Source organism: Patagioenas fasciata, chromosome 5, assembly GCF_037038585.1.
Source record: "Patagioenas fasciata isolate bPatFas1 chromosome 5, bPatFas1.hap1, whole genome shotgun sequence".
Lineage (NCBI taxonomy): Eukaryota > Metazoa > Chordata > Aves > Columbiformes > Columbidae > Patagioenas > Patagioenas fasciata.
Window position 1 is genome coordinate 44,791,163 of NC_092524.1, and position 14,055 is coordinate 44,805,217.

At 37.3% G+C, this 14,055-nt stretch overlaps 1 protein-coding gene across 5 annotated transcripts in view; it reads left to right on the forward strand.

Moving 5' to 3' along the window:
- The window catches only part of MIPOL1 (mirror-image polydactyly 1), a 195,728-nt gene that overhangs the window by 60,577 nt on the left and 121,096 nt on the right, over positions 1 to 14,055 (forward strand). For all 5 annotated transcript variants that reach the window (XR_011739387.1, XM_071809409.1, XM_065840036.2 and 2 more), the window contains 3 exons: positions 2,905 to 3,034; positions 8,586 to 8,619; positions 8,879 to 9,049. Coding sequence is in view for 4 of the 5 variants with exons in the window: in XM_071809409.1 (XP_071665510.1) it covers positions 2,905 to 3,034; positions 8,586 to 8,619; positions 8,879 to 9,049 (335 nt within the window). In the remaining variant the exon portion in view is untranslated. The remainder of the gene's footprint in view (positions 1 to 2,904; positions 3,035 to 8,585; positions 8,620 to 8,878; positions 9,050 to 14,055) is intronic.

A 14,055-nucleotide genomic window follows, 5' to 3' on the forward strand; every position in this document is an offset into this window, starting at 1 on the left:
GTTGGTGAACCTGCTCATTGGGATATTTACTCCAATAGCTCAATTTAATGGAAGAATAAGAAAACAACAAGAAAGAAATGCTCAATTTAAGTCACTTTTCCACAGCCAATAGTTAAAAGGCAGCATTTTGTAATGGACCTTTGTGTGGGGGAAGGGTTCACTGTTCAAGGCAATTAGCCTCTGGACTGCAATCAGGAATGGTAAGATTTGAGATAAGCAGGATATTTAAGTAACTTTAAAAGATCTCTTTTTCTGAATATTTTCATACTGTTGTATGTACATTACTTTCTTTAAGGACAAATAAACAATAATCTGCTTAAAAAAAAAAAAAAGAACACTGTATAGTTATTATTACCATTGCTTATAGTTAGGCAGAAAGAGAATTAGATATGCCAAAACATTGTGCCTCTGTGTTGTGATCTGTTGTAGCTGTCAGCAAATTGTAGTTTTCTGTGCTGATGTGGGGATATTGTCTGACAGAAGAAAGGATGCACACAAAGACACCAGAAAGAGGTTAACTAATCTGGAAATTAATTAACCCCAGATAGTAATAAATGCCAAATCTTCAGTTATTTTAGGCAGCTTTCTGTTCATTCCAGCATTTGTTTTCATTATGAAAACTGCATAAAGTTTCCACTTGCAGCTTTATGGAAAGGGTTCTCTGTCCAGAGTCCCTGGCATGGTGCCAGATAACCTGATGTAATTTACTGGAAAAGCTATAGTAAACAAATATGTTAAGGTACAGATAGATAATAATTACCATACAGAATTAAATTGCTTGTGTGTTCCAGATCCAACCAGGACAAAGCAGTTGCACTGTAGTTTACCCAGGCAGTCACTGCTGAAGCACTACTTTCCGTGCCATCACAGATCTCAGCAAACCAGGGGAAAGTCTGGCAAGCTGAAATGCACAGCCCGCCTCATACAACTCGTTCTTGCTGAGCTACCTGCTTTTGCAAATATTGGACTCATCCTCTGCAAGGGCTGCAAACTTATTCCTGACCACCAATCTGTGTGCATGCAGTTTTGCAGCTGCTTTATTCATGCCTTAGTTTTTCCATTCCATGTCAAGCAAAGCTTTCTTGTTGCAAACAGGGGAAATAGATCTTCAAGACAAAAATACAGTCTACTTATGGAACAAGTATATACTCAAATAGAAGAGAATTAAATCCAACCTGATAACTAGGCTTGTAGCTCCTCTGCAGATTGTTGTGAGAGAAGGGACTACACTTCCAGAAGTAACATTTACTGTTTCCCTGTCTTCGTTTATCCAGTCTGTTGTTATCCTGCAACCTTCTTCTAGACCTGCAAAAAATGCTTCCCTGCTCCTCAGTAGCACTTTTCTCCCCGGCTTGGGGACAAGAGAATAGCTTTCCTACCTTGAACATCTTCCTAATTCATCTCTACAGACTCTTTTTTTGTTCATCTTATCACTTTTCTTATATCCCTGGTTACCTGAACTGCTTCTGAACTGTACAGAAACGTAACACTTTTTGTATTTCGGCTGGTTGGGGAGTTTTGAGTTTTTTTCAATACTGATAAAAATGCATTTTATGCCAGCAATATAGCTGCTACCAAAATGTACTCTTGTGTTTCTATTGTCCCATAAAGTGTTTTGTTATATCACACTATGAAGTTTTTGTTCAATAATGTACAAAGGTGAAGTAAACGTAAACTAACCTATAAAGGCAACAAAGTTGACGTCAATTGATCTAAGAATGGACGGATAAAAGCTCCAGGCTGAAGTGAACAGGGAGGAAGCCTTTCTTTGAGATCTTAACTTAATGACTTAAGCAGTGGTTCAGAGAGGAGCCGAGAGTTCTTAAGGGGCTAAGGAAGCCCAGCAGCAATGGCTTAATGCAGATGGCTCTTGAGAAATAAATGCCTAAATTTGAACGAGACTGTAGTATGGTGTTTGGAGACTGACTAAACACCAGGTTGGCAGACTAGAAGGGGAGCATGAAGAACTCTGGGACCTACAGATTTCAGTTGAGTGTTTTGCAGGTGTCTGTGACAATCAGAGAGGATATAGTCCTCTGTCTTGGAGAGACAACGGTCTTACTGTGGTATCCTGAAAGTCCCTAGACATCTCAACTGAAAGGTTTTATGATGACTGTACTATTGCAGAGGGAAATGATGAAAGTATGAATAAAGATTTTAGTGGAGGCAGGGGCGAGGTAAGGATTTTGGCGGTGTGCCAGAGATGGTGTTACACATATTGACAGGGGAGAGGCAGGAAGAAAACGTAAGCTGGGGATGAGGAATGGCTTGAAGGTGTTAGTTTGCTCCCAAGGATAGACAGTAAATCTTAGTTTATTGGCACCTAATGCTCCAAGGTCCATGTATGCCGTAACAGATAATATAACACTATATTACACAATAAAGTAAAGGCTTGGCAGAGAAGGAGAGATGCCAGCTGTGCCACTCTTGTGATAGCAGAGACAGACTATGAAAATATTAGAATTTTTAATATTTAATATCAGTGTGCTGCCCTGATAGGAAGCAGTGTGATGGTTGAAGTCATTTTAGTGGATCATTACTTTTAACTCTGTGTTCTAGAAGAAATATACAAGCATCTCATATGATTCTGAGCTTTAATAATTACTTTTCCATTAAGCAAGTATTCAAAATGCAAAGCAAATTCACTTCCTTGCCCTATTTCATAATACCTGGAGTGAATTTGAAAACATGTAGCTTTATTTCATTCCCTTAAAGTATTAATTTTAGCAATCAACAGCAATTTACTGTTGTGTCTGAAGAGTAATACAGACCTTACCTGGAGTAAAATGAGGCTGGCAAAGAAATGTTGATTTTAGGACATACTAGCAAAGGCCCATATAAGTGCATCTAATAGTGTCTTTCCTTGTCAAACTTGTTTGTTAAACACGCTGGTTACTCTTGCAGCTCTGGTGGAAGAAGTTTATTCTGCTCAACGGGAACGTGATGAGGCTGTCATGGCAAGGCTTAGGTTAGCCAATGAAGAGAGAGATGAAGCATTTCTACGAGTCCAGCGTTTAGAAGAGTCTCTCAAAGAGTAAGTATACATTTCCTGCCCTGTGCAAAAAGGTTGTTGGGTCATTCTGTGACTATCATAAACTGCTCAACAGTGGTTATGTAGGAAAACTTGGCGCAAACTACTCTATGATGAAATACTAGCCTAGTATTAGTCTAACTGTGCTATTGATTAATTTGTTAGCCATCTTATAATACCATATTTTTCTCTGGAGACTCACAACAAGGCGAATAATTTTGATCACAACAATTAAAAATATAATCAAAAGCTTTGGTATTGATTTATTCAGGGATGAATAAGATGAATGTGACATTTTACAGGGATCTTTTGACACAGAGTACAAGAGTGTCAGTCAGAAGTTGCAATGTATAGGAAATCAATCAAGCCTTTAAGCCCACTAGATATTTCCTTCAGCAAAAATTTTACTAATGATGTGGATGATGTAGTCAAAATACATGTTTTTTTCTTATCTTTAGCGTAGGAGCAATCTGTAAGGCAATACGGATATTATTAATACTTCATAGAGTTTCATGTATGCCATGTTAACAAAACAGAAATAGATGTTCTCATATTAAAAACTGTTAAGGTGGGAGAGGAAGATCAAGAACAGTTTCTTTTCTCACTTCAGGACATAGGCAGCTTTGAAGCTACAGTTTACCTATCCTTCTCTCTCCAAGTTGTGATCATCTTGGTTACTGTGTGTGATAGTCCCCCAAAAAGTCGTCTCCCAAAGTCTAGAGTGGCTAAGGAATTTCTCCTACTGTTCTGCCAAGAGAAATACAAAGCAAACAGAAGTTTATTCATGGTAGGAGACTGAATAGTCGTTAGTTAACTAAATGGCAGGCAATTATGTTTTAAATAATTGATTCTACTAAGAGCACTCTTTCCTCTCTATGACAGAAAACCAGTCTTCTTCTTTTGGATATTTTTGTAGGTAAGGCTAGAGAATGCTATCTAAATAAGTTATAATAATCTGCACATTGTAGCTGTGAACCTTACTCCAGTCTTTCCAATTACTTCTGTCACTCTTCTAATTCTGTATGTTCCAAGAGTTAAGAAAGCGAGAAAGTTGTCTATGGCCGCAAACATCAAATGACACTGTGTATAAGCTGTTAGCATAAACTGAAGATCTTTGGAGTTAAAGTGCTCAAGTCCTGCAGCAAATTAATTATTCTGGTTTGCAGACCTAGTCAATGACTTTTGGGTTTCTGGAAGAAATAACAGGTTATTAAATGCGTGAGAGACATATTGCTTTTTAAGCGGTGGAATCCATAGACACACATGTAGCAGGTCTTGCTAAACATGAATCCCTCAGAACACCATTGCTTGTTTTCCCTTCAACCGCTTTTGTCTGCTTCACTCATGTACTGGAAGACCAACTCTGTTTTAAGCAGAAGGATGAGAAAAGAGAAGAAATTCCATTTCTGGGAGAATGTGTGTACTACCTTCCCCAAAAGGATGTCATTGCAGAAGGCACTGGATGCACTGATAATGACAAAAATGGTACTTGCTCCAAGTAGAGGGTCATTAACTCCCTTGGCTGATAGATTGGGGCCAAGCTATTATAACTTATTGCTATCATTTAGAGAGTAGCAGCTGTTGTTGCTGTCATCCACTTGAGTGCTCTTTCTGATGCTTTATAAAGAGGCATGATACCTCGATGCCATTCACAGTCTCAGAATTTCTATAGGAGATTTCCCTGTGGAGAAAACCAACCCAACACGGGTAAAAATTGCCATGGGCTAGCCAGCTACTCTTGGTTCAATACCTGATATGTGTTCATCTTTGCTTAAACCAGTGATCCGTTGTCTGTAGCTGGTATCTCTTCCTGTATGTGCTGCAAGGGTGCAGGTCAGGCTTCTGTGTGATATTTGCTTTCATGACAGCCAACATCAGGACACAGGACTGAGATCAAAACCAATTTAATTCAGAAGAATTGTCCTTGCCAAGGCTGCATGTGTACTGTAAGATCATAGGTCCAGTATTTTCCAGGGTCTCCTATTCTGCATTACAGAGACTAACTGTGGCAATGGCAGCTTGTTTGGAAGAGTCACACTCAGGTCTTTCACATCATCGGTGGATGCTGTGGGACCTGTCACTGAGGGCATCCTGGACATGAACAAAATCCTTAGGCAGATCCCAAGCAGGCTTATGCCTCCCATAGGTTACAAAGATGTTGCCGAAGGCTTCTGAAAAAAGTTACATGATTTTATTTTCGTTGATAGTTTTAATGTCAGTCATCAGAGCAGTAAAAGAAAAACCCCAGTTGACAAAGCCACAAATGTAGAGAGCCCAAAAGTATTGTTTGTTTCCACTGTTTGTTAAAATTTGTTAATCATCCATGCAGCAAGTACTTAATGGTAATGAATTACTGGGCATTAATTGCCATATGTAATCCTCTGAAAGGGGATTCTTTGTGTTAAAGTGATCATCATGTTCACTACATCAAATGTCTTAATATCTGCCTCTTTCCTTACCTTGGAGTCATAGAATAGAATCATAGAATTGTTTATGTTTGAAAAAACCTTTTAGATTATGAAGTGCAACTGTTACCTAACACCTTGCTACTCATTCAGGCAAACTGCAAGTTTGATAGGAATTTCTTAAGCCATGTCAGACGATATGAGAAACTTCAAAGATATCTTGCTCCACTCCACCAATTTATATTCAGTATTACGTCAGTCTACAATGATTTGCATCCATTAGCGCAACCTGACCAGGGTCAAGCTAACCATAGCTCTTCCCTGATCCATAACAGTCATCTATGTGACAGCACCTTCTGGAAAATGTGATATTTTTTTCCAAAAAGAGTAATGGTATGGTACAGGGAAACATTTAATGGTGTGATTATTGGCTGGGGGGGGCATGTTTGTTCTTTTTCAGGAAAGTTCTTTACTGTTTTTGAAATCTTTGGGCATTACAGAACCAAGAGGGCAGGTTGCCTCCATCAGGCTCAGCTGCTTTTCTTCCAGTCCACTTGTTCTGAGCTTACAGGATGCTTATTCATGCAACTGCACACCTTGCAAACACTTGGAACATGAGCCAGGCTTTTCTGAACATGGGGCATCTTTACTAACTGTGATAACATCTCAGCTGAGATGACAACATGCATTTCTATATCTGGATGCCTGTCATTTTGCAATGGGAAGAACAAGCCAGGACTGTAACTGAGAAGAGTCAAATTGAGGTGCTGCTTTCTCAGAAGCAGAGTCAACCCCATGAGGAAATTACTTTTCTCAACTTCTTTATTATAGGTAGTTTATTACTGTGGGTGAATTAAATTTTTTTTTTAGTTCGCCTTACCACTCCACTAATCCTTTGAAAAGAACAGAGATGATGGGATGAGCCATGAGGGACTTGATATATTTTATTTAATTTTTTAGTTTCTTCTGGAATCTTAGAACTTTCCGGTTGCCACGCTTAATATTTTCTTCCTGATCCTGGTTGTTCAAAAGGTCAATTTCTCTGTCTCAGGTGTGAAGCATGTAAAGGTTTTTGTTTTATTTTTTTTTTTAAAGAATATTGGCTACTTGTGCCACAGTCATTGAGTTTTAGAGCACAGGTCACTCCTTCCATCTGCTTTGGACTTATTCCAATCACAGATCTTTACAAGAAGGCAATACTGAACATCCTGCCAACCTTTTTCAAACACCTTAATGCTTTCTTTAAATTGGCAGCTGGAGAAATTCTACTGCCATTATTTAACTTTAACAACCAAAATACTTTTAGTCCTATTGGCCCTAGGTATTATGTTAACAGAATGTGTGTAGAAATATGGGGACAAGGAATCCTTGGTTACTGCTGTTTAAAATCATGAGAGATCTAAGGTCACTTATTGCCTGTGCACAGCACAGGGAAAGGCAGCAGGGAAAATGCACAGGTTTGGATGCTGCTTTTTAAAAAATACTGTCAGCCAAGGAGGTGTATGTACACCTACAGACAGATCCCTTGTGGCAGGAGTACGCTGAAGGGCTACACTTCTAGTGGAAGTTCCCAGCCCCATTTCTCCCTAAGATTTCTTGCTTACCCAGGCTGTTGGTCGGCTGGATGATTTTGTTGACCCACACTTTTAGCAGGGTAGAAGTCCTCTGGAGAAGCTGGGGTCAGTCCTGCTAATTTACTTTGACAAATACCGTTCCTTTCATTGTGAATACAAACTAGCTGGAGATCCATTTTTAAGTCCCACATGAAGTGACACTTAGAGCAATGTAAAAATCTAAAACAGGAACTCTACAAGAAGTCAAGGAGCCAGTTCTGAGAATTTGGACTTACAGTATGTTTGTTATTTTATGGTTTGTGTTACTTTATGAATACAAGTCAAACCTAGCAAAGGTTAGCTGTTACTTTGTTTTGTTTAGTTCTGGTGCTGACTGTATATGTTGGAGTATTTACTACTTGTGAATTCCAGATATACCAGCTGTTGTACACTGGTAGTACATTCTAAATAATTTCTTTTTTATTTAAAGAATTTCTGTACTGGTTAATTTACTATACCTTATGTACTGTTACCTGGTAGAACTAATGCTTTAATGTAGAAGGTGCTAGTGTGCTGTCAAGTGCTCTGTGATGTTTGCTAGCTAAAATCTTGACTTCAGAGCAGCACCTGTCACAGCACTGTTGAAAAAGTGTGTGTTCCTTTTTAGTAGATGTTTAATGGTACTATGTCTTTTAAAATATCTAGTGACAGGCCTACTTTTAGCCAAAGACACCACTGAGTAATGGAGTAGTAAGGTAACTTTAATATGCTCATTTATCCAGAAAAGTGGTCTCTTCTATTTTAAAATACACATAAGTGTTTTAAATAATACGCTGTCCATATCACTAACCTTAGGTAAAATAAAATGCATACTATACCATTTAGTAGATTTTTGTGCTATCGCTCACTGCTTTTGCACAGCCCCTGTTCAATGTTGTATGACTAAATTCCTCTTATCATCTTTGTATTTGACAGAACAATATATGTTCTGTTGAAATAGAAAGGGAGAAAAGTGCATCGAATGTTGTTACAGAATTAAATAGTGGCCTTGCAGAGAATTGACTTAGCTTGCTATTTTATACAAGATACAAAATCAAAATATTTTTAAGGAAACTTCAACTAGGTTTTTTTTTTCCTCATTTTGGAAGAGAGAGGTGGAAAAGAATGACATTAAAATGAAAACCAAAAAAATTATCTGGAAAATTCCTGTCCTGTTTCATTTGGGGTGTAGTAAAAATAACAAAAATACAACGTCAGGTAAAAGTTGTAAGCCCAGAAATAAATAAAATAAGAGCATCAGTCATTTCTATCACTGGGGAACTTTCTTCATCTAAGCACATATGAACAATTGATCCTTGTAGTCATATATAGCAGTAAACATTAATAACTTAACAGTCTGAAGTCAGTGCTGAAGATATGGAGCATTATTGAAAGATGGAGTCGAGCAGGTGGCACTTTAATATGTTCAGTGTCATGGTTGACTCTAAAGACTAGTAGAATGAAATTACTTGAGGTTCTAAAGATTTAAAAAGCGAACTCATTTTGCTGCACTAAGGAAATGCTACTGATCAGGCTTTCTGTGTCCCTTTTTTCTAGGCTAGAAAATATTAACCCTGAAGAAAATGACATGGTAAGCCATTCTCTGAGGAGATTTCTTGATGTCAGTCTTATATCTTAGAGGCTTAAGTTCAATTGAGTGGGTTTCAAGAACTAAGATGTGGGAAAAAGAAGAATTGACACACTAATAATGTACATCTTTGCTGCAATATGAAAATTCAATAACTTCACTCAGTCAATTTACAATTCACATGTGCCTATTAATTAAAACCCTATATTAAATAAAATATATTAAAACTTCATGTCTGACTAACATATAATGCTGTTGGTAGACATTACAGGAATTACTGAACAGAATAAACAATGCAGACACAGGGATAGATATACTGAAGAATGGAGCTATAATTCTGAATCGAATACACAGGACCAAAGAACGTAAAAAGGAAATAATAGCCGAGGAAATGAATGCAGTAATAGAACAACGTGATGCTGCTTTGTTTCAAGTAAGTCTCTACAAGTATATAATCACTCAATAATAAATTTCTTTTTTTCTTTTTTTCCTTCTTTACTTTTGGGAGATAAAAATATTTCATTTACTTTTCTCTGTTAAAAATCTCAAAAAGACCCCTTGCGGTAAATGGCTGATTAATGATCAACTGTTTGTTCATGGTAGTATTGCCCATTGAAATGGCATCAGTGCATTTCATGAAAAAAATTGGTTTTGTATTTTTTTCACCTGATCACTAGCTGTCTCCTTTTTAAAAACAACATAGTTTTCAGTGTCTTGACCAATATAAAAAGCTGTTACTGGCTTAGTTTTGCAGTGTGCTGTATTCATGTAATGCATTGGTTGACAGTTAACTGGGACTCAAGGATTTATAAAGGGTTATAAGTGGCAGAAATATCCATTAAAGGAAGATAATGGTACCACATGCAACAATGCAAGTAATTCTTTCATTTGTTGCTTTACATTCAGGAGATGAAAATCAGCATGTAGCCCTTGACTTTCAAAGTCTTGTGCTTCTGCTACATGACTTGAAAGAACTTGACGTCTTTTTTCTGCTCAGATCACTCATTAGCTACAACTTCCTGTTTTTACAGAACAATATTGTCTTCATTCTCTTCACAATGAAGAGACTCTCTTTGCTTCTCCCATCTCATGGAAGAGTTTTTCTTTTTTTCCCACCCTCCCCCCAGCCCCCGCCCAGTTTTCTTTCCTGGCTTTTAACCTCTATTTAGCCCAATAGGAACAGGCAGTAGGATGGATGAAACTGGATGAAACTCCTTATGTATTTTTCCCAGGCAAGAAATTTCATCTGACTCTTCCAATATTGAAAATTTAGATTTTTAATGTGAGTTACCTAAGTTATCCTACATCTAACTAATTTTTATTAGATTTAAAGTCATGTTTGTGATCTTGAGTGGTATTGATAATGTTGATAATTGAATTTATGTTGTACTGAGAAGTCTCCTGGTACAAGAGTCCTTTCTACACACCCTGTATTTTTCACTGTTTTTCAATAATTGTTTTTGCATTCTCTGCTTTAACCTTGAAAACCCCATCTGCCTGGTGCTTAATAGTTTTTGTGTGTCTATTCAGTATGTGTTGCAAAGGATGTTAATGTTGGAAGATATTAATGGTGGAACTTTTTCAGTCTACTTTCAGCAACTGAGAAGGATCTTTTGATATTTTTATTTGTGTTTTGTCAGTTTTTGCTGCTTTGTTGATGTGGACTTTCAGGCATGCTTGGACCATAAAACTTTTGTGAACGTCTGAAGAATGTTGTTGTAGGGCATTTTAAGATACATTTTAACTAAATTGATTTTTAAGCTGCCTGTTTAAGGAGTAATCTTTTCCAAGTAATCTTAATAAAGGTAATTATTTTATATGGTAATGGCTCAACTGCCACAACTAGCAAAGACACCTTTAGACCTGTCAGCAAGAAGCACAGGTAATGTTAAGTAGTTAGTACAGCTGAAAAAATAAATGGAAAAACAAAATCCTCACCAAATGAAAATGTAAGTATTCAGTATAAGACTGTACTACTGTGATACCATTTGCAACTTATAATACCATTGTTTTAAATTAGTTATTATTAATAGAAATCTATTGATCTTGTGCTGTGTTTTCATGTATGTGGTGCTTTTATGACTGTAACTCTTGAATCTAGAAAACACGTCTTTGGAATCAAAGCTACCATTTGTACCTGCATTTCTCACTTGATGATTCTTTGGGAATTGGTACTGTACTTGAATTATTAGTAGTCTTTCGTTAACATTGCAATGGCAGTAGTTATTACAGTGCTAACAGCAAGAACAATAGGAGAGGGATTCCTATGTTAGACCACAAAGGGACTAGATATAATTCAGGGGATGTATATCCTTAGCATATCAAATGCAAATTATTGGAAGTTAGATCTGAGGTAGCCTCAGGCATTCGTAACATCTGGAAGTTAGAATGTTTTTTTTTTTTTTTTGGTGGAGGTGACATCAAATATGAGGGGGCAATTGATGAGAACAAGCTGAGGTGAAGCAGGAATAGGGTGAGCCATTAGTGTGCTGTGGCTGTCCTCTGGAAAAGGCATTGTTAAAGTTCAGAGGTCACTGGGCAATGAAAGGTAAATGCTTCATGGCATATTGTGTGAACACCATGTTGCTCTGTTCCTACTTGCTCTTGCATGGTGCTGGAGGCAGCAATGTCCTTTGAGTGACCACCATAACCAGTTCCATATGGCAGAGAACTGCCTATATGATAATAAGGATTTGGATTGCCTGTGTTTAATGAAGCTGCAGCTGTTATTCTTTTTTTATGGTTTCCTTCACAATCGCCTGATATTTGACAGTTGAGCTCAGTGAATACAAGTAGAATCTAGCTTTTGGGGGTTTACTTGTAGGATTTCTGATTTTTCTCAGTAAGAAACAGTAACACAAAAGCCTTCACAGCTCAAACACGTTGCTTTGATTTTAAGTAAAGAATGGGATATGTTTCTACAGAATGGACATTCTATATACTTTGTATTTCCTATGAACAAGTAAATACAGATTACTTTCAACTAGTCTTTAAAATGCAGTTTCGCAATACTTTTTTCTGGTAGTTATACCATTGAGTTGCATTTAACTGGATCGCTATTGCAGCATACTTAACAATGGTTAGCTATTTGTGCTTCTTCTATTTGAATTTTACTTGAATAATTTTTTTTTATTCTTCAAAATATGAGGAACACTGTACATGTCTCGGAAAGGTCATGAAAATGTGTTTTTTGAATCATATCACCCAAGAACCTCTGCATATTTTTTAGATATTTCAAACATGAATGTTACATCTTACTAGGAAGCAGATAGATGCACTTGTATCGCTGTACTGAGCTGTGCATATGTATGTAATCTTAGATCATTCACTAGATTGCTGAGCAAATATGCAAACTACTTTTTGTATGTGTGAAAACAAATAAAATGATATAAACTCAAATATTTGATACTACTTTTTGTATGTATTTTCAAGTGAATAAAAAACAAACAACTAAAGCGTAGCTAAACATTGACATCCATCTTCTCCTGTACCAACCCCCTTAATAAAACAAACTCAACTGTTTGGTTGTATTTGCTAAGATATGTTTGTTAGTGATCAGATATTGTTTTATACTGGGGAGCTCGAGTCTGTTTTATGACTAATCCTCTGAAAGGAAAATGGAGAAAGATGCTGACTGTCATGAGAAATAAAACATCAGTTTCTTGTCTGTAATGTGTGGTTTTGCCTTAACCCATTCAAGGAACAAAAATATTTGTGCAGTTGGGTCTGGTACAGGTCTGCCTTTCTTCAAAAATCTTTCTTGATTAAGTAATCCAATTAGCGACAGACATTTAATAAAGATTACATATGGCATGGTCACATTGTGTGATTTTCATAAAATATTTAAAGAAGTGGTTTCCAGCAGGAGGCAATACAGTGCAATGTCTCAAACTAGCAACCTATTAACTGCATCACACCTTATGGACAGGAATGTTAATGTGATTACAGGGTTGGCAGCTGAAGCTGAGGACTAGAGTAAGTCATTACAATTACTTTTCTTCTGGTTTAGAGAAGGGGGACCTTTTATTTGGTACAACTTGAAGAAAGTGATTTTTTAAAAGATAAATAAGAGATGTTTTATAGTTCAGGAGATAGTGTATTTGTTATATTTTCACTCCTAGCTTCCATTTTGTAAATATCTTTTTTAAATTGGGAGCGGTCAGTTTTATACAGAAATTAAATATTAAAGGTGTAGAATTTGTTTTTAAGGAAAACCAGTGGTTTCATGGCTGGCAAAGTATCGTCTGCAATATACGAATCTTGAAGCAATAACAAAACTGACAAGCAAACCTGGTTTTACAACTTTGAATAGTTTGATCACATCCTGCTGTGCAGGAACATGCTTATGACTGTTCATGTAAAAAATTGGCATACACCCAGTTGCTCATCTGAAGCAAGCTTAAGTACCTTTCTCCATTTTGCGGCACTCTTTGGCAGCAGCAGCGCTTTATCATCATTGAAAACAAAGGTGAGAAGCACTATGCTTGACTGCCCCACATTGTCAGTTTCGACTAATGACTAATAACTGATAAATGTCTGTAATTAAAACAGGGTGACTTCTTGCTGCCTCTTTTTCTTACGTTTTACTCAAGCAATTGCCCTTCTTTTACACCAAATAAGGTGTATAGCTCTGTGTTATCTGTGATTCACGGAGCATCAGGACTTTCTCAGCACACATGAGTGAACAGGTCTTATTGAAGTTATAAACTCCAAAGCTGTATTAAGTGTCAAAACAACAAAAGCATATGTAAATGATAAAAATAACCTACAGATCTTGGGCCCTTAAATGGGGAATACTCAGACGATGGGTTACAATACCTCATGACTCTGTCTTAGAATAAATGTGACCCCTTTGCAACCCAAACCACAGTTTGGGATGTTATTTTTAGTAATTTGAATTAGCAGATGAGTTTTAAACCCTGTGTTTTGGTAGCCTTTGATACTTCCTGGTTAAGGATAGCGATCAAGTTATTGGTTGGCAGGAGCACATTTGACACAGCTGCTCTGCCAGGGTGCTTCCCCTGCTACCTTTTCCCTTTTCCTGCTGATATTTGGGAACACAAAGAGAAAAGGTAGGACACTGTGATCACAGTTGTTTGTGAACCAGGCAGCTGCTGTGGGATACTGATGATTTTGGTCATGGGCTTATTTGAGGAGGGAAGTGAAGGTAGCAGGGATGTTTATTGTAATTTGAGGATCCAAGGACCATGCCGGTTCACTCTTACGGCTGGTTTCTTTGGGCAGGCAACAGCAAGTTCCTGTTGCCCTGTTTGCAGTGCTTTTCTCTGAGAGGTAGCAGATGAATGGGTGAGGGGAAATTACTTGTCAGCAGGATGGTTAAACAGAGAGAGATGAGCTGTCTGCCAGATGCCTCTTTTGCCCTGCAAATTTATTCCAAGTCCTGAGAGAAAGCAATAAGGATATTGAATAAAATATAGA